The 18,735-nt window shown below is 56.6% G+C and overlaps 1 protein-coding gene across 1 annotated transcript in view; it reads right to left on the bottom strand.

Annotated features, from left to right (window-relative positions):
* Positions 1 to 3,063: 3,063 nt before the first annotated feature.
* Positions 3,064 to 18,735, bottom strand: part of TTYH2 (tweety family member 2) — a 36,516-nt gene continuing 20,844 nt past the window's right edge. The window contains exons 5-14 of the mRNA XM_055326225.1: positions 17,615 to 17,710; positions 16,996 to 17,068; positions 13,164 to 13,233; positions 12,848 to 12,903; positions 12,492 to 12,584; positions 12,147 to 12,239; positions 10,503 to 10,645; positions 9,650 to 9,835; positions 9,150 to 9,228; positions 3,064 to 5,051 (exon numbers count right to left, since the gene is read on the bottom strand). Of these exons, the coding sequence (XP_055182200.1) occupies positions 4,971 to 5,051; positions 9,150 to 9,228; positions 9,650 to 9,835; positions 10,503 to 10,645; positions 12,147 to 12,239; positions 12,492 to 12,584; positions 12,848 to 12,903; positions 13,164 to 13,233; positions 16,996 to 17,068; positions 17,615 to 17,710 (970 nt within the window). The 3' untranslated portion in view covers positions 3,064 to 4,970. The remainder of the gene's footprint in view (positions 5,052 to 9,149; positions 9,229 to 9,649; positions 9,836 to 10,502; positions 10,646 to 12,146; positions 12,240 to 12,491; positions 12,585 to 12,847; positions 12,904 to 13,163; positions 13,234 to 16,995; positions 17,069 to 17,614; positions 17,711 to 18,735) is intronic.

Raw genomic sequence — 18,735 nt, 5'->3', positions numbered from 1 at the left:
CTAGGAGATTCCATATGGATTTTAAGATGCGTTTTTCTATCTCTGCAAAAAATGTCACTTTTCAATGAGGCCTTTGGGAGGTGATTAGTCATGTGATGGAGCTCTCATGAATGGGATTAGCATTTGTATAAAAGAGACCCCACAGAACTCCCTAGTCCCTTCTGCCATGTGAGAACATAGAGAAGAGGCACCATTTATGAACCAGGAAGCCTTGCCTATTTGTAAACTCAATGAAGTCAAGGGCCAATTGCCTTAGATTTTTCTGCGTTTTTCTATCTCTGCAAAAAATGTCACTTTTCAATAGGGGTTGTGCTGAATCTGTAGATCGCTTAGGATAGTACTGACATCTTCATGAAATTAAGTCTTTCAATCCCTGAACATGGGATATCTTTCCATTTATTTATTTCTCTAATTTCTTTCAGCAATGTTCTGTAGATTTCATTGTACAAGATTTTCATTTTGGGGGGTTAACTCCTAAGGGATTTTTTTGGGGGGATACTATTTTAAATGTCCTTTTCAGATTGTTCACTGTTAGTTTTGATTTACAGAAAAGTTGTAAAGATGGTACAAAGTGTTCCCATATACCCCTGCTACAGTTGAAATGTTTATATCCTCCTCAAATTTATATGTTGAAATCCTAATGCTCAGTGTGATTGTGTTAGGAGATGAGGCCTTTGGGAGGTGATTAGTCATGTGATGCAGCTCTCATGAATGGGATTAGCATTTGTATAAAAGAGACCCCACAAAACTCCCTAGTCCCTTCTGCCATGTGAGAACATAGAGAAGAGGCACCATCTGCCAACCGGGAAGCCTTGCCTATTTGTAAACTCAATGAAGTGAAGGGCCAATTGCCTTAGATGTTTCTGTAGTCCCCAAATTTAGAGAAGGTGATGTGCTTCTCTAGGTCAGCAAACTGTAAACTACTATAAGAGATAGGAAATATTTTAGGCTGCAGATTAAGAAGAAAATCAAAGACATTTTGTAGATACTTATATGATAAGGGAGAAAACATTTCCCACACATTCTTGATTAACAAATCAAAATATAATTTTTCCATAATACAGGTTTATTAATGAGAAGAATGGAATTCTTTGGAAGGGAGACGACATTTTGTTTAACTGAGGTTCAGAATTAGTATTCTCTACTGTCAAAATCAGTTGCAAATAATTGATTTAAAAAAACATTAAAAAATATAGAAGCTATGCTTACAGGTCATATAAGGCAGCAGGTCAGACTAGGCTCACAGGCAGTAGTTTGCTAGCCCCTGTGCTAAGCAATCTATGCATTTTTGAAGGGAGAAAATAGAAATTTGAAAAGGAGAGAAGAGGAAGGTAAATGCTCCTGATGTGTGTGTATCTGTCACTGGGCACACAATGTCTCTCGAGTGTTGCTGCATCAGCAGTTTAGAGCCAAGAGGCAGTGATATTGCTCTTGCTGCTTTGAAATATGAGACCTTGAAGTTTGGGAAGAGGGAAAACGCACAGCACAGCATAGTTTAGGACTACTGGAGATGAGTCGGCTTTGGAGCAGGGACCACTCTGCCACTGCCCCACATGGCGAAGTTGGCCCTGAATGACAAACACACACCCCTGTTCCTGGCAAAGGCTCTGTTTACAGAGGGGCCCGATGGAGTTCATTACTTTGGGAGCAGGATCCTGGGTCTGGGTCGGGGCTGTTCAGAGATGTTTAGAAACAGTGAGGCTGAGCTGGCAGGCTGGCAGGTGGAAGACTGCATTGCTTGGCAGAGAGGCCTATTCGCCCCCCTCCTTTCCCTCAAGACAGGAATGCAAAAATGCAGCTCGAGGGGTGTCACACTTGGGGACCCAAACCACCCTGGAGCTTGTGCACTCCCATGTGGCCTCCTTCCTACTTCGTGCAGGGCCTGCCTGTCGCTCGGGTCTTCTCTGCAGATCCCAGAGTCAATGAAAGCCCACAAAGTGAATCTCATTTGAGTATTGAATTGCAGTTACCTTTAAAAAAAAATCAGATTTGGCGGTGGGGGGGGGCAGTGGGGGAGAGGCGCCTGGGTGTCTCAGCAGGTTGAGTGTCTAGCTATTGATTTTGGCTCAGGTCCTAAGATTGAGCCTCACGTCAGGCTCTGTGCTCATCAGGGAGTCTACTTGAGATTCTCTGTTTTCTTCTCCCCTCTAAAATAAATAAATCTTAAAAAAAAAAAAAAAAAAAAAAAAAAAACAAAACCAGGGTGATCCCTGGGTGGCTCAGTGGTTTAACGCCTGCCTTTGGCCCAGGGTGTGATCCTAGAGACCTGGGATCAAGTCCCACGTCAGGCTCCCTGCATGGAGCCTGCTTCTCCCTCTGCCTGTGTCTCTGTCTCTCTCATGAATAAATAAATAAAATCTTTAAAAAATTGGTTTCTCCACTGCTCCAAGCCTTTTTCCCATTGCTCCTGATGTCCTGAGACGAGAGAGAAAGGCACCTGTCCTGCTAGATGGGGTGGGGGAAACATTCCTACTTCAGAAACGCCCTAGTTCTGACACTCAGCTTTGAGGGATGAGCAGTTCCGAGGCTGGCATGTTCTGCTGTACAGAGCCCGTTGTATCACGTCTCAAGTGCTCCAAAGGATGCCTAAGCTGCTCCCTTCAGGAAGTTCCTTGAAATGCAGTTGATTCTGGGAGCCTAGGCTGCTGTGCAGAAGAGTAAACAGGGTGTAGGGCCACAGGCACAGAGTTGGCGTCCGCCCTGTGCGAAGGGTACAGAGCATCTCAGGTGCCCCTGCCCAGGGACACCCCCGTGGAGACACAACTTCGGCACAGAGTGCAGCAAAGAAAGACCCACGGGAAAGCTGGGTGAGCCAGCAACCTCACATCTCACCTGGGGGATGTGACCGCTGCCCCAACCCCATAAAATTGTACAGAGGTGCCCGGCTTGGGCTCTGGGTTGGACACCTGGGCTCGGCCGCTTGCTCCAAGTCCTGTCTTTTAGTTTTTGCACTGCAATCAGTCCAATCTGCAGAGAAGCCCTCCCTCCCATAACCCAGCCTGCAGGGAGCTTGCGGCACTCTCGTTATTTCCCGCTGCGGAGGAAGTCAGCCGAGAGCGCACATTTTAGTACAAGTGGTTTATTTCTCCCCAGGTGAGGGCGCACATGCATCAAGCAGAGGTGTGCCCACCTGGCTCCATCAGGAACTACCCAAAGGATTCTAGTTTAGTTTATACGCATTCAAAACAACTCTACAGTCGCCAACAACAAAATGTTAAGAAGCAACATCTCGACGTCGCGGAGTTCCTATCTGCGTGCGACGTGGCCATACACAGATACGTTTATGGTACACGGTACATACAGGTTAATGCAGGTGAGGCAAGAGTCCAGGCTGCCCTATGGCCCTCTTCTGTCGTAGAGGTGTGGCTGGGCACCGAGAGCTGCTCTGCTGTCAGTGTCCTGATGGGAAAGTGGCTCTTTGAAAATGGAAATGAAGCCCTCGTTCCCAGCCAGGTCACCCCGTGTCCCTGGTTTTGGGTGTGCAAGGCTGCATGGGCTTCCGTGCTGTGCACTCCAAGTTGCCAGGAGAGTAGAAGCACCAGAGACCCTAACCCTGGATCCTCAGCAGGCAGGATGGTGGGTCATTTCCTCCTGGCCAATAAGCTACTTCTCACGGAGCAAGTGGAGCTCAGGGGGCCCAGGACAACGGGATGGAATGGGATTAGGGAAGAGGCCCGTCTCAGGGCAAGACACAACCACCGTCCCACTTTGCTAAAACCTTTAAGACAAACTTGCCTGAAGACATAAGGGAGGGGACGTTCACTTGGGCAGCCCCCAGGACAGGAGAGTGCGTTCAGTTGTCCCTCTAAGCTTTTCTGTCCTAAAGGACCTCCCTCCTTGAACGTGATGAACCCACATCCCCACCAAGCAGCAGCTCGGGACAGCATGTCTCATGGGTCTCTACTTTGCTTATAAATCTTCCCTTCCTTCAGATCCATAAAGAACTGGCTGATGCCAGCAAAATCTGCAAAGCAATGGCATACAACCCACGGGTAAGGAATGAGCCCTACATCTATTGTAAAAACTGGATGCACTAGGAGTTTCAATTCTTTGGATAATCAAAACATTCAAAACACTGGGTGGGGGGAGGGAGAGTTAGTGTCGCTTTCAAAGTGTCTATTAATACCTGAGACTGTCCCTATCTGTAGTGAACAAACTCACAGCATTGATTCTGGAATGGAGAGGCGGCGGAGGGTGGTGGGAGAGGGGTAGAAGGTGGCAGCTGTTGCCCACGTCCCCACGGGGTCTCACTGTGGAAGCCTGCCAGCGATGCAGCCATGGTCCCCGGCCCTGGGGCCACCCACCGCACAGCTCCCCAGCACCTTCCCTCTGTGGTCCAGGGAGGGTCCGTCTGGCTCCAGGGGATCGATTTGGACAGTGTCCCATTGTATCAGAGACATCACCTGCCTTAAAGCCATCTCCTGATCAGCCCGTCCACCTTTACCTGCAGGGAAACGCTGCCCACCAGCCGTGCAGCCGGGAGAGAGAGAGGGGACTCGGAGACAATGGTCACCTGGACCGCGGGCCAGGCTTGCGGGAGCCAGAGGCCCGGCAATGAGATCCGGGAGGACCTACATCTCTCAGGTGATGCCCGACTTGGCCCCTCGTCGATGCCAGCCCCCACCTGGTGAGGGAGAGGATGTAGGGGTGAGCGGAACCAGGCTCCCAGCTTCAGCTTGGCCAAGCACCTGGGGGCATTTCTGGCATGGACAGGAGGGCGAAGAGGGAGAGGCTGGCCTGAGTCACGGGTCTTCTGTCTGCCTGGGCTTTCGGTCGGGAATCTCAGCTGAGCTCAGGTCGATACCCCCGCATCGCTGACGCTCCTCCGCAGCCCGAGAGCCTGCCAATCCCGTGGGCCGGCGCCCAGTCTCCAGACGCCTTTGGTTTCTATTAAAGAAACGCAGCTCGCGTTGGCCTTCATTCAAAACCAAACCGGCTCGGGGAGGCAGGCATCTCTGCAGAACAGGGTGTTAGGCTGGAAACTCATTGCCGTAGTGTCTCAGGTGCTCGTCCGCCACGGACAGGTAGGTGGCCCTCATGCTGGGGGAATACTGTGCGAGAGAAGGAAGGGGTCCGGTCAGGGGTGGCCGCACGGGACCCTGCACCAGACCCCGGGCTAGCGAGGGTGTGGGAGCTCCCGGGGACTGGGGGCAGGGCGGGTCTCTATCATAGGCGTTGTGGGAGCACTAGAGTGACTTGGCCAAGGCTTCGTTGCTGGCCATGCCTCCAGTCCTGGGCCACCCGGACACCTGGCTCCCAGCCTCAAGTGCAAGATGCCCACGGGCCAGCACCCTCCCTCTGCTATGGCAGCCACATCCACTCTGGGGTCCACCACCAGCACCCGGGACCAGGTCAAGTGTCCCAGTGCACTGGGGAGCCTGCCTAGCGAGTAGGCTGAGGGCATGGGTCCACGACTCAGAGACCCACATTCAAATCCCAGTGACGCATCTTCCTCATCCCAGGACCTTGGCTCGGGCTCTCCACCCTCTGCCAGCCTCAGGTGCCTCCTCCGCAAAAGGGACCTGAGCGCCCTCAGCAGTTGCAGGGCAAGGACGGGATGCTAGCAAACAGGCGATGCCCCTCGCACGGCGGTTCTCAAACTCGGCTGTGCATCACAAACACCTGGGAGCCTAAAAAATCCTGATAGCCCAGGCCATGCCCACCAATATTTTTTTATTGAGGCCAAACCCACACCGCATGAACTTCAACATCTTAAGGTGCCACCAGCATTTTTTTTTTAAAGCTCTTCCAAATGCAGCCGAGTTGGAGAAGCAGTGACCTAATGCAAGGTAAGTTCTGACCGCAGGCTAGCTACGGCTCTGGGGCAGAGATGGGGCTTCCCACGTGCCCACAGTTCACATCCCAGGACCTGATTCTGCATTTTGAACGAGTGAGTGCCAGATGCTGTTGGTCTGCTGACGTGGAATAGCAGGGTTCAGCAGGACCCGAGTGTCTCCTGGCCAGAGGCAAGTTTTGGGGGGTCCAGGTCCAGGCCATTGACACCAGAGGAGGAACACATGCTCCAGCTAGCGAGGGCTTGGAGGTGGGTGCTGAGGCTTCGCAACCCAAAGGTTCACAACCAGGCGTGATTTTGCACCCAGGGACATCTGGCAATGTCTGAAGGCATTTTTGGTTATCCCAACTGGTGGCTAGGGAGCAGGGGAGCCACCGATATCAGACAGGTAGTGGCCAGGGAGGTAGCTAAACATCGCGCAGTGCCCAGGGCAGCCCCAGCCCCTAGAATGACCCGGCCCATCAATAGCGTGGAGGGTGAGGAAGCCTGTATCAGACTGACGTTCTCCCCGGGGGCTTCCCAGACCTTCAGAACGCGTTAGAAATGCTCCACCCCAGATTTCCTGGGGACCAGGAGCCCGTGTTGCAACAAGTCCTCAGATGATTCTGACACACACCCATGTGTGAGCGTCTCCTTGAAGTACTATTCCCCAAACTTCCCAGATGATGAGGATCACTGGCTGCTTGATACACTTAGAACTTCCCAGGTGCTGCCCCGGATCGTCCGCTTCAGCGAGCTTAGAGTCCCGGTACTGATATTCTTAATAATTGCCTGGGTCACTTTTGCCCGCCAAGTCTAGGACATGGTGCCTGAGAGGACACGAGGGATTTCTCGAAGGGAGAGCTGGGGGGAGGCGCATTTCCAGCCAATGGGACAGGCTGTACATTCCTACTGCCTTGCTTGCTATCATCCCTGTAGAGAAATCCCTGTCTGTGCCAGAGATGCGGCTGGCAGAGGGAGGGAACCATCCAAACGTGAAATGTTCCACTTGCCGAGTACTGAGGAGTGTTTAGAGCAGGTGCAGGGGGAGGGCAGGGAGAGCCAGCTGTGCCATCTATGGGGGTGAACATCCACACCCTCATGCTGGGGGTTGTGGTCAGCACCACCTGCCGATGCCTCTGCACCCCTTGCATGGCAGGTGATGGTGGGGAGGGTTCCTCCCTGGGGCAAGTAGAGCTGGGTGGGGCAGGGCAGCCAACTCTGAAGCAGTGAGAGTTCCTGAGCAGGTCTGAACTCTGGGGAGAAGGACTCTGTCCTTGAGCCTTGCAAATAAGGTTAGCTCTTGATTATCTCTGCTAATGGCAGGGAGAGTGGCCTGGATCTTTCAAAACAGAAGGTAATCCAAAAACCATTTGTAGTTGGCATCCCAGTGCACTGAGTGATTCTTCATGCACAGCAGCAGATTTCCCCCTAATTATGTTTCGCTCAGATTATTATTAAAATCAATCTGCATTCCTGGGCCTGCAGCAGCTGGTAGCAGGAGAAGGAACCCAGGAGGCATCTGGGTAGAGAAAGCCAGGGTGGGAATGTAAAATGTTGGCTCTGACAGTCCACTGTCCCTTCCTGAGGACCCCGGGACTCAAGAGCTGGGCCTGGGTCTGGGGCTGTGCGGCTAAGGAGAGCAGGGGAGGTGCTCTGGGCAAAACCCAGCAAGATGGGGTGATGGTGGGAAAGAAGGGGGACTGGTCAGGGTGGGGTCTCTCAACCATGGCACTGGGGACAAGTGGGGCTGGATCTTTGTGGTCAGGATGTGGTGTGTGCAGAAGGATGCTGAGCAGCATCCCTGGCCTCTACCTGCTAGGTGCTCATAGCACCTGCCCCTCCAATTGTGAAAATCAAAAATGCCTACGGACAGGCCAAGTGTCACCTGAGGGCCAAACAGCCCTGGTGTGAAAACCCTGCTCAGAGGTGGCTCACATGCCACCTGCTGCACCGGACCTCCTCAGATTCCACAGACCAGGAGGGTCAGCTCCTCCCTCCAGGCCCCAAAGCACTTATCCCAAGAGCCTCCCCCCTGCAGGTCAGACAGGTGCTTGTGAGACACTGATTAGGTCTCCACCTCTTTCCCGGGAGCACCATCTGTGTTTGGGGCTGACTCACTGGATGCGAGGATCCTGGTTCTCAGGGCCTGGGCTCGTCCTGCAGTCCCCAGCGCTTCTAGCTCAGCAGCTGGACGGCCCCTTCCAAACCCCCTGAATTCACATGCCTCGTGTCCGGCCAGGCGGAGGCAGGGGCGCCTCCCCAACAGATGCTGAGGACTCTGCTGCGAACCTCTCCCCATCGCAGACTCCTGGACTTGCTCTCTGCTCCCCTCCCACCCCCACATCTTATAAATGCCTTAGCTTGTGGAGAAGGTGGGGTGGGAGGATGGGGTAAAACAAGCAGCTCCCATTTAGAGCATCTACGGCACCACACACACACACACACACACACACACACACACACACACAGTGATCGAAATTAAATTCCCCCCACAGTGAGGTGTGTGCTGTTACCATCCCCCTTCTACAGTGGGGAAACTGAGGCACACAGAGGCGACATGCCTGTCCAAGGTCACAGGGGTCATAAGCAACGAGCTGGGTGTGAACCCAGGCATTTGGTACCGGAGTCCGTGTCCTTGAACTGCACGGTCTCCTGTCTCCACGTGCAACAATGTCCTCTGGGAGAGGACAAAGCCTTTTCTCCGCAATGCCACCCCCTCATGCCACCGGCTCCTGCCCCAGTCCGGCGTCTCTGTTCCCTGGCTGGAGGAAGGCTGGTGTCCCAGCTGCCACCCCACAGCCCGGGGGGTCAAGGGGTTAAAGGCGACCCAAAGCCGAGCCATTTCCCTAGAGCAAACAGGGATGCACTCCTTCTTTAGATTATTTCCTTCAGCAAACTTATCACTGCAACTGATTTCTCTGTCCCTCCGAGATGTATATAAACCTTCTTATAGGCTAAACTAGGCTCTTGCCAGCTTTACGATCCGGGAACGTTTTCTTCAGAGCCTGGGAGCCATCTCATTGGAAGGTAAGCATCACGGAGGACTGTCCCCATCTCTGTGGCAACTAGCGACACTGAGGGCCACCCTAACCGGCAGGTGCTTACGATGGACTGGAGCGACAAAGGTGCTATGGAGTCTTGCTTGGGGACAGGCATGCACTGGGGTGAGCCTGCCTTGCTACGAGGTGAGCTTCCTGTCTGCCACGACCTTAGCGGACCTCCTGGGATGTGCACGGCAGCCTCGTCCAACAACAAACCTGTTTCATTTTTGTCTACCTTTGCAGAGGAGATTCAACGGGTGGGCAGGGCTCATCTTTAATCATTTCTCCCACAAGGGCCATAGGTGTGATTTTGCCCTGAGAGCCCAGGTTACCGTGGGAGGAGGGGAGCCTCTTCCAATGAGCGGCACGTTCTCGTAGCGTGGGTTCCCGCCGAAGAGCATGGCCTGGTTCCTGCGGGGCCGAGAGGAGAGCTCAGGATGGGGAGGCGTGGTGTGTGTGGGGACTGGGGTGCTCGGGTTGCTACAGGAGGGGCCCATGGGGGTGCAGGTGCGAGCTGGGGGAGGGAGATGCGCCAGGGAGGAGGTGCGGGCAGGAATATCCGGGAAAGAGCACTTGGGGAGGCCCAGGGGGGAGGCAGTGGATGGGGTGCCAGGGGCCAGGAGCAGCAAGGCCTGGAGAAATACAGCTTCTGGGGCCTGCGATTTGCCCTGAGTGTCTATGCTGGAAGGCCTGGCATCTACAGGGGGTTCCTCGTCTGGCAGGGGTGCTGTCCTCAGAGCTAGCTCCCTGGGGGCTGGGGGGGGGTGGCCCTGCCCCAGCCCAGACGTGTGGGGGCAGGTACAAGGGGAGGCCCGGGGAGCCCCCGCCGTACATGTACTCCGAGACCGGGGCGTTGGAGATGGTCTGAGCTGGGGGCTGCAGGCTGGTCTGGCTGCCCAGGCCGCTGCTGTAGCTGCAGAAGCTGCGAAGCTGCCCCCGAGGTGGGTTGTGAGCGGCGATGCGTCGGGCCTGGGGGTTGAAAGGGTCGTCACTGTCGATGTCGTCATAGTCTCTGTCCCTAGAACAACACACAGGACACAGCCGGCCGTGAGGGCTGAGGCTTGGAGGAGCGGGATCCTGGTCTGCTTCCCAATCTTTGCTCCCAGGACTCTCTCTGGCCACACGTGTCCCTTTCGGGTGCCTGGAAAACACGGTCCTCTGCCCTGCCTCACACAGATCACTCTGCCAGTTCCCAACTTCACGTCCCCTCCTCCAGGAAGCGCCCCCTGCTGACCCCGTCACACTGACCCTCCCTGCCCTGCTTCCTTTTGTCTGATCTACCCAGAGGCACAGAAATACCATCTCATCTCTACCTCCTCAATGAGAATGTAGGTGCCCCGCTAACAGTGCTACCACCTATCCTTCTTGCCCCTCCAGCACCCAGAGCCCTCATTATCTCACACCACAAAGTCCTGCATGGAAAATCGGACAAGCAGGGGGACACCAGGTTGTGGAATGACACACCGTCACCATTCTCAGCTCTGCTCCTGCCCTGGCCCCTTGGAATATCCTTTTGGAGTCTGTCTGGACTCTTCCAGAAGCTTCTGCAGAAATCCAGCCAGCCCGTTCAGGCTGAATGCCTGGGTCCCCTGCTGCCATCATTCGTCCCAGATTATCAGCTCCAGGCTGAGTCCCAGAGCAGAGCTTCCTGCATGCTCCCCCAGGGAAGCCCCCAGGCAGCCTACCTGGTGGTAAAGTGCTTCCAGGCCCGGGGTCCTGCACAGATCATGGTGGAGAAGGCCAGGGCAGCCAGGAGAGAGAAGAGGCCGAGGTAGAGCAAGCCCTCGATGCCATCATAGCAGATGCCAGCGAGGGCGTCCAGGTAGTCCTGCAGGAGAAGGACATGCAGCTGGAAGGCAGGTGGGGGCAGAGCCTGGGATCTGAGCTTGTCTCCGACACCCCCTGTCCCCAGGCCTGGGCCTGGGATCTCCTACCTTTCCCCATCCTGAGCCTTTTGTCCAGCCATTAAAGGTCCATACTCTGGAACCCAACAGCAGGGGCTTCTTGGGTTCACTTCTTAAGCACATGCTGACCACCTACTGTGCACGAGGGTCAGCTCTGGGCACGACAGACACAGCTGCGGGGCGGGCGAGCCAGAAGACAGGCGACATTTAATCTAAGACCAGCAAGGCAAGGAGTGGACTGTGCCTTGAGCAGATGAGGGAAGGAGACAAGCATGACATGTTCAGGAAAGAAAAAAGGCCAGCAAGAGACAGGATGGAGTGGCGCCAGTTCCCACGAGGCCTTGTAGGCACGTGAGCAGTTTGCATTTGATCAGAAGGTGATGGGATGTGAGGGAAGGGATATGACCCAACTCACTTTTACAAAGACCGCTGTGTATGAAAGGTCATGGGAGGCAAGGGGGCAAGAGAAGGTGGAGGCCGTCAGGAGGCCGCGGCTGTCACCCAGGGGAGCAGGGTGGTGCTTGGATTGTGGCAGAAGTGGGGAGAGAAGAGTGGAAGGATTCAAGATACGCCTGCGAGTCTAGATGCTAGGATTTGCTGAGGGACTGGATGTGGGAGGTGCAGAGGGGGAGAGGATACACGTTCTCCGCTCTCAAGTCAGAATGGCAGGGTCCAAACCCAAGCCCTTGACTTGATGGCTCTGGAACCTTCAGTGAGCTACTTTATAGATCTATAGCTCTATATGTACATATCTATCCATCCATCCACACATGCAAATAGTTTCCTTATCTATAAAACTGCCCATGAAATAACATGTATTTCACGATATTAACTGTGACAACTAAGGATACAAACCGCCCAGAACAGGTGAGCACCGAATCAAGTACTCAACAAATGGCAGCTGTGATCGTTATATGACCCTTCATGCTAAATCTGTATGGGATGTGATAAGCGTCCACAAGCACTGGCTTACTGCTTGGGGTGGGGTGGGGGGCTCGCAAACACCCAGATTATTCCCAGCATTAGAGGCTCTCTGGTATTCCGAACTCTTGGAGAAATGACCTGGCAATGAGCAAGGGATGTCCACATGCAGCCAGGGAGATGGACAGGTTGACCAGATGGCTGGGAGTCTGGACAACTGGAGAATAGCCTCCTTCATGTATGTTGGGGTCCCCCAGTGTTCTAGAGTGAATCCTACCCCCATCCCTTGGTACTTTTCACTGACTCCCCTCATCTTAGCTACTTCAGAGAAACAAGAAGCCAGACACCTCTTCTGCCTTCCTACTGTTTGGCTTCTGTGCCATGCCAGGGCCTTGTGCAAGGAGCCCAGGCAACCACTCTCCTAGCATCTCCTGGCTTCTGTCTGGGAAAATGTGGCATGCCCGGGTGTCCCCACCCGCCTGCCCCCCAGGGCCACCCAAGCACCTTGTGTAACCCTCGGCAATCCAGCATGGCTGTCAGCTGGTGAAGGCTGGACTCCGATGAGTTCAACAGGAGCTGGATCCCGAGCAGGTCTTTCTGAAGCAGGAGGAGGCAAACACGCAGAGAGGCCGACAGGCAGACAGTGAGCGGTGGGGGCGGGTGGGGGTGGGCTTGCAGACACAACCCCAGGCAGCAGCGTGTGCAAAGAGGCCAGGGAGCGCTCTCCACAGCCTGGCTCTGAGGAGCCCTGGAGCTCGGGAGGGGTGGGGTGGGGTGGGGAGGGTGGTCAGGGTCCAGCTGGGGCTCCCCTTCTTCCAGCACAGATGCTGTGGGAGGCAGCCGCCTTACCTCTGCCGTGGGGAAGAGGGGCACAGCAAACTGCAGCAGGCCGGCCACCTGGATCTGCATGGTGGTGAGCGAGCGCTGGAAGACGGTCAATGCCTGGCAGGGAGACACCACAGCCCCGCCGTGAGGCTCTGCTTCCCAGAAGCTGTTCCCGGGCAGCCCTGCCCAATTCCTGCCCTTCCCCTCATCCCTCAGGTTGACAGCAGCACAGTCCTCAAAGTGTGGTCCCCAGACTAGCAGCGTCAGCCTCATAACGAAGGAAAAGGCACCCAGCCACCCCGCAGCTCACTGGTCGGTGCTGGGACCTGCGGTGCAGAGGAGGCTGTGGGCAGGGTGATGACCAGGCTGGGCGGGCGTACCTGCTGGAAGGGGCTGCTTCCACTCTGACTGCAGTATAGGTAGTAGCGGGTCACCTCTGCAAGGCAAAGGTATCGGTGTCGGGCGGGAGCGCTCAAGCGACCGGGCCCTCACCCTCCTCAGTGGCCAAGCCAGTCCCCAAACTCCCCAAGGAGGCGCTTCTAACAAATGGCCCAGAGGTTCCCCCCCCCTCGAAACTAAGGTGTGGGGGTTGGGGGACTGTGGGGGGGACCACAGGGCTGAAACGTGTGGCTGGCTGCGGACCTGGTCCAAGTACCCGGAGCGGCTCTGACAGCAGAGGCTCCGAGGGTTCGTTACCTGTGCGGATCTGGCCCTCCGTGACGTTCAGGATGAAGGTGTCGGGAGCCGAGCAGAAGTCACTGGTGCCCTGAGCCAAGGAGAGACAGGGAGCGGTGGAAGAAAGTTCTGACACCAGCACCCTGGGGGGAGCTGGCGCCCTCGGGCCCCACGGCTTGGACCCGCACTCCGTCCTCCTTGGGCTCGAATCCTGGCTCTGCCCCTTCCTAGCTCGGCCTCACTTATAACATGGAGAGAAAAACGCTACCCTCCCTGTGAATTAATCGAAGTAAAATACCCAGGAAGGCGAGTGTCGGAGAGCTCGCACTCTGCAGTGTTAGCTCTTACTCTGTGTCCGAACGATGCTTCTGCGACAGACCTCAGGGACCCGTGCACATTGCACGACGCGTGTGGGGGAGTTACTGCACCACGGGCCTCGTTCATCTCCGTTGTGTTTTTGGTCTTGTTGTTATCAAGCTCCACATGCTTTCAGGGTGTCGATTTATGAAGCATCCCCCCTTCTTGCCCCAGACTCTCTTCCTAAAGAGTTATGTTGGCATTGAATCCATCTCTGGGCCTTTGGGTATGGGTCCTGCTCAGGATAAGATGGGGGATTGGGAAGCCTGGGGGCTGGGGGTTAGGGGACGTAGGCTCCAGGCTCTGGCAGTGATGAGCTGGAGGGCCCAGGCCCCACAGCATGGCCTGGAGAGGTGACTGCTAAGGGCCATGAGGGAGCTGGAGTCTGCCCTGGGATTGGTGGCAGCAGGGATGCCATCCCCTGAGCCAGGCCTGGGGGTGCAGTGGGACACCAGGTAAAGGAGCCCCCCTCCCCCATCTTTCAGAGCAGCCAGGGGAAGCTCTGGTCCTCCAACCTGTTCCTAGAACATGTGCCCTGCTCTAGCACATGCTCCCCAAGCAGGGGACCCCCCCTCCCCACAGCCTTCCACTGCGGGTGCCCCATCCTCCTTCGGAAGCGGCTGCCTCAGGCTTCCAGGCTCGAGCTTCATGCACTCATCCTCTGAGTGGATAAATACACACTTAGCACCTACTAGGTGCCACGTGCTGGTCCAGGCACGAGATACAGGGCAAGCTGTATCACGGTACTTATGGTCTAGAAAGGGTGTGTGTGTAGGGGGTGGGTTGGGGAATAAAGTGCCGCTCTAGATCCAGAGCTCTCGCAGAGCCACGTCTGCACAAGCACACACACACATACACCTGCGCTCACACCCAACCATGTGCTCAGGACCCGGGGAGAATTGCTCCACATGCAAATCACTCACCTACATCCATGAGATTGACTTACCACTACAGATCAGAGCCACTGTACCAGCAGGCCCGGGGATGCACCCCTACCCCTGTGGCTGGAGTGGCAAAGAGGAGGGAGTCAGACCTGAGTGGGGGAAGGGAGGCTGCCAGCCTGGCCTGGGTCACGGCCCCCAAAGTTTGGGGTCCAAAGAGCAACAAGAGGCCCCTGTCAGAGAGGCTCCCCTGGGGATGTGGCCTCCCACCCCACTCAGGCAGGTCTGCCTTCCAGACCCTTCAGTGAGGATACAACTTTGCTGTCAGTGTAGAGAAAGGCCTCTGTGTGCACTACTCACACAGTGGGGACCAGGGAAGAGGCAGGGGCACTGAGCACAGGCAGAGAAGCCCAGCGTCCAGCCCAGCTGAGCCGGCTCCGGAGAGCAGAGGTGACCGTCTGCAGGGGTCCCCTGCGCCCCTCACATAACGACCTAGATGTGTGGCAAGCAAACCAACGAGGTTCCTGCTTATTGAACATCTCCCATATGCCTCCCGGGGGTTAACTGACCCACCTCATCCATCAACAATCCTTGAAGGCAAGAGCTACCCTTCTCCCCATTTCACACTTGAGGAAACTGAGGTCTGGGGAGCATCGGATTTTCCTGGGGGCCCCACTGGGGCGGCAGGCAGGGTATGTGGAACAGGCAGGAGGTTCCAGAGGCCACCCTCCTACCTGCCTAGCGGGACTCAGTGAAGTGGGTCTGGCCTCCCCCTCAGTGGATGGATTTGCGGGGAATGCTCTGCTCAGGTGCCCCGTGTGCTTGGATGACCCCTCCCCCCTGCCCCCAGCCCCCATGGCCCCCTTCCTTCTTCCCTGGTGCTTTCTCCCCTCTCAGCCCTCAGCCCCTCCCCACGTCGGGGTGCTTAAGCGGGTGGGCAGCACAGCACGGCTGGGGGGGCCAAAGCCCAGAGCTCAGCTCCCCAAGCTCCCACCGGGAGCAGATGCTCAGGGGCACAGCTCCTTCCTGGAGGGGACAGGGAAGGGATGGGGAGGGAGGGGCTCAGCGGCTGTGCTCCTCTGTGCTCAGGCCCCACAGCTCTGGAGAGAGCAGGCCTCCCAGGGCAGGGCCAGCAGGACCACACAAAAGCTCCCACAGCAGCCTGTGCCGGCGGCCTCCCGCCCCGCTCGCCCTCACCCCGCTCCCCATTAGGATGCAGCACGGTCCGCGGCCCTCTCAAAGGCGCATTCAGCTCCCTCACAACACTCTCACACAGGCCTGACTCAACAATTAGGGAAATGGCCTTCGTCGCCAGGCCAGCGCTGGCAGCCCTGGGGCACCCAGCTGGGAGATGAAATCGCCCCTGGTCTCCCTGAACACTGGAGCCAGGGGAGAGGGAGAAGGCCCCGCTGGGCGGGAGCTGTCTCCCAACGGGCAGCTCAAGGCAGCAAGCTGGAAGCCTCCACCTCTTCCAGAAGGCAGAGCTGCCCGAGGCGCAGGAGAGCCCCCCCAGAAAGCTTGCCTTGTGCAAGCTTCCCTGTGCTCACACTTGTCCCCAGAAGGGAGGCTGTCGGCCAGGCAGCTGTGCGTGTTGCTCTAGCCAGCAGCTGCTCCCTGGACTATGGACCCGCGTAGCTCCTGACCACAACAGGATGCTCTGGTGTGACCTGGGCCCCCCCCTCCTGCCCTTCCCTGCATCTGGAGGGGCCCCAGCCCTTGGGACGTAGGCTCATGCCTGTCTAGTTCTCACTCAGGCAGGGGTTCCCTGAAACCCCCTGGTAAATCCTGGCCACCCCCTCACACACATGCAGCATGCACCTCCGTGGTATCCATTCACACACGTCACAGTGATCTGCGTACACGTCTCTCTCCTGCAGGCTCAGACTATGTCAAGGTGTCCTGCTGGGCACCTGGATCCTTGGGCACCTGGCACTACTGAACACCACAGGGCCAGAGAGTCAGCTGAATGAATGACGCGTGGACGGTTTAACCTGAGTGTCTGGTGCAGGGCAGACCAAACATACCCACACAGGAAGCTTCCCCCGGCTTGAGTGTTGTTTTTTTTTTAAAAAACACCCTGAGGCACCACATCCAGAAATACACACCATTGTGTCTCAGGCCGTGTGTGTGAGCCCAAGGCGACGGGACGAAGGCAAGCTAAATGCCACATTCCAACATTCCCAGTGCCCAGGGAAGCTGGCCAAAGAGTGTGCTTCTGAAGCTTCTCTGGTTAGACCCTGCCCCTCCCCATCAGACCTGGTTCGTTCTTCACACCCAGAGAGGTCACCTGGCCATCCGAGCTCGGCCTTACAAGCAGCGGCTGGGAATGGGCCAATGGGGTGGGAAAGGAGTCAGGGATCAGGCGTCTTAGCTTGGCTTTGCCCCCAATACCTCATGATCTTGGGTAAGCCTCTTCCTTTCTCTGGGCCTCTGTCCCCATAGGAAGGGCAAGGGGGCTGGTGGGGGTGATCCAAGCCCCATCAGTTCCGAGATTCTAGGTTAGGGACAGAGACCGGAAGCTGGCCCTGCCCTGGGGGCTCTGGACAGGACACAACAACTTGCCACCGGAGAGACGGTCCTGGTCAGACCACCCCCCTACCCCCACCCCCACTCACCACTGCTGCAGCGCTGTCAGCGGCCAGAGACGTCCAGCTGAGGAACAGGCCCAGCACCCCACAGCACAGCATCCTAGGAGAGAGGCATAGCCAGTGGGATCCAGGCACAGGCTGGAGGCGGGAACGCCAGGGGGCTGTCACCCCACCAACCTCCAGTGCCCTTCCTCCGAGACACCATCCTGTCCTCCCCTGGTCCCTGAGACTCTTGCAGTGGCCCCTAATAGCAGCCTGCTGGGCAAAAGGCATACAGCCCAGTGCCTGGAGCATAGGTTCCTAGGCCGAAGAGAAACAGCCCGGAGGGCACAAGCTATGGGGAGGTGTTGATTAGCGATCCTGAAGGCTCTAATGCTTGGGCCACATTCCTTCAGCTGCTCAGTGGTCAGGCCTCGGGGACGGTGGGGACACATGGAGGCAAGCCCAGTCCTTGCTTGGTGACCAGATGGTAAGTCAATGGCTGCCGTCTCCCTCCGCTGGGGGCCAAGGAGGCGTCAGATGGTGGCTTCAGGCTGCTGCCCCCAACACCCTCCAAGCCTGGCCAGGCCCCCGTCTCTCTATGATGGGGACACCATCACCCCACATGCTTGTCCACCTCCCCGGCCCCACAGGTGGGGATACTCACGAGGCCAAGAGACACCTGGAGCGCCTGGCCAGTCCCAGGCAGGCAATGAGGCAGATGACCAGGTCCAGGATGAAGAGCAGGAGGTAGGAAAGCCATCTGGGTGGATGGGGAGCGACAGTCAGGGTGAGGTGTCACCCCACCTGGTGCCCAGCGGGGAAGCCTGCACAGCAGCCCCCAGGCCCGCTTAACCCTTCGTTAGGACAAACTGCCCCGAGCCAGCAGCCGAGCAGAGGAGATGAGGCTGCGCCCCCCAATCTGCCTGGACAAAGGGGTCACACCGAGGATCTAAACCAGTACTGTCAGCTAGAACTCTGCAGTGACGGGCATGTCCTAGATCGCTGCACTGCCCACCGCCTCTGTCCCGGCCCACATGTGGCTCTGGAGAATGGAGATATGGTTTGTGCAACAGAGACTTAATTTCTAATCTTAGCTGCTTTTGAGTAATTTAAATCCCAGTGCCGCATGTGGTAGTGGCCGCGCGCGCCGGACAGGGCAGGTCTATGTGGTCTCTCTGCAGCCTCCCAGCAGGCACTTCTTTGGAGCCTGGTTCCTGCTGCCTCGAGAACTCTCACCGGCGTCAGATCAGGCCTGACATTTATGCCCGCAGATCTCAGAAAGGCCCTAAGACGCCGGCTTCTGTGACGAAGGCTCAGCCTGGCCTCCCCGAGGCCTCCCGTCTTTCCCTCCAGCTGCCTGGACTCACCACTTAGGGCCTGTACATTCCTTTCACCAACATTTGTGTCAGGCATGGGGCTTAGCGCCAGGGGTGCCCGGATGCGGGGGTGGCAGGGGAGATCCTTCCCTGACCACCAGGGAGCTCAGGCCAGGGCATCCCGGGGTACCCCTCACGCCTCGGGCCCCCCACCCCCAGGGCTGCGTGGACAGGGAAAGGCAGTCACACACCCCCTGGCAGACCCCGATGAGCTGCCTCCCTCCCTTGGGACTCAGTTTCCAAACCTCTACTGCTGGGTAGAAGGCTACTTGCTCACTAAGTCCAAAGGGTTGATAAGGCACGCCATCGAGGGATCTCCAAGTCCCTGCTTTCCTGTCCTCGAAAGCGCGGGCTGGGGAATCCAGAGTGCCTAAATCCAAAGGCGTTGAACCGAGCCCAAGCAAAGCCC

This window comes from Nyctereutes procyonoides, unplaced genomic scaffold, assembly GCF_905146905.1.
Source record: "Nyctereutes procyonoides isolate TBG_1078 unplaced genomic scaffold, NYPRO_anot_genome, whole genome shotgun sequence".
Classification (NCBI taxonomy): Eukaryota; Metazoa; Chordata; class Mammalia; order Carnivora; family Canidae; genus Nyctereutes; species Nyctereutes procyonoides.
This window is presented reverse-complemented; position numbering and strand designations above follow the sequence as displayed.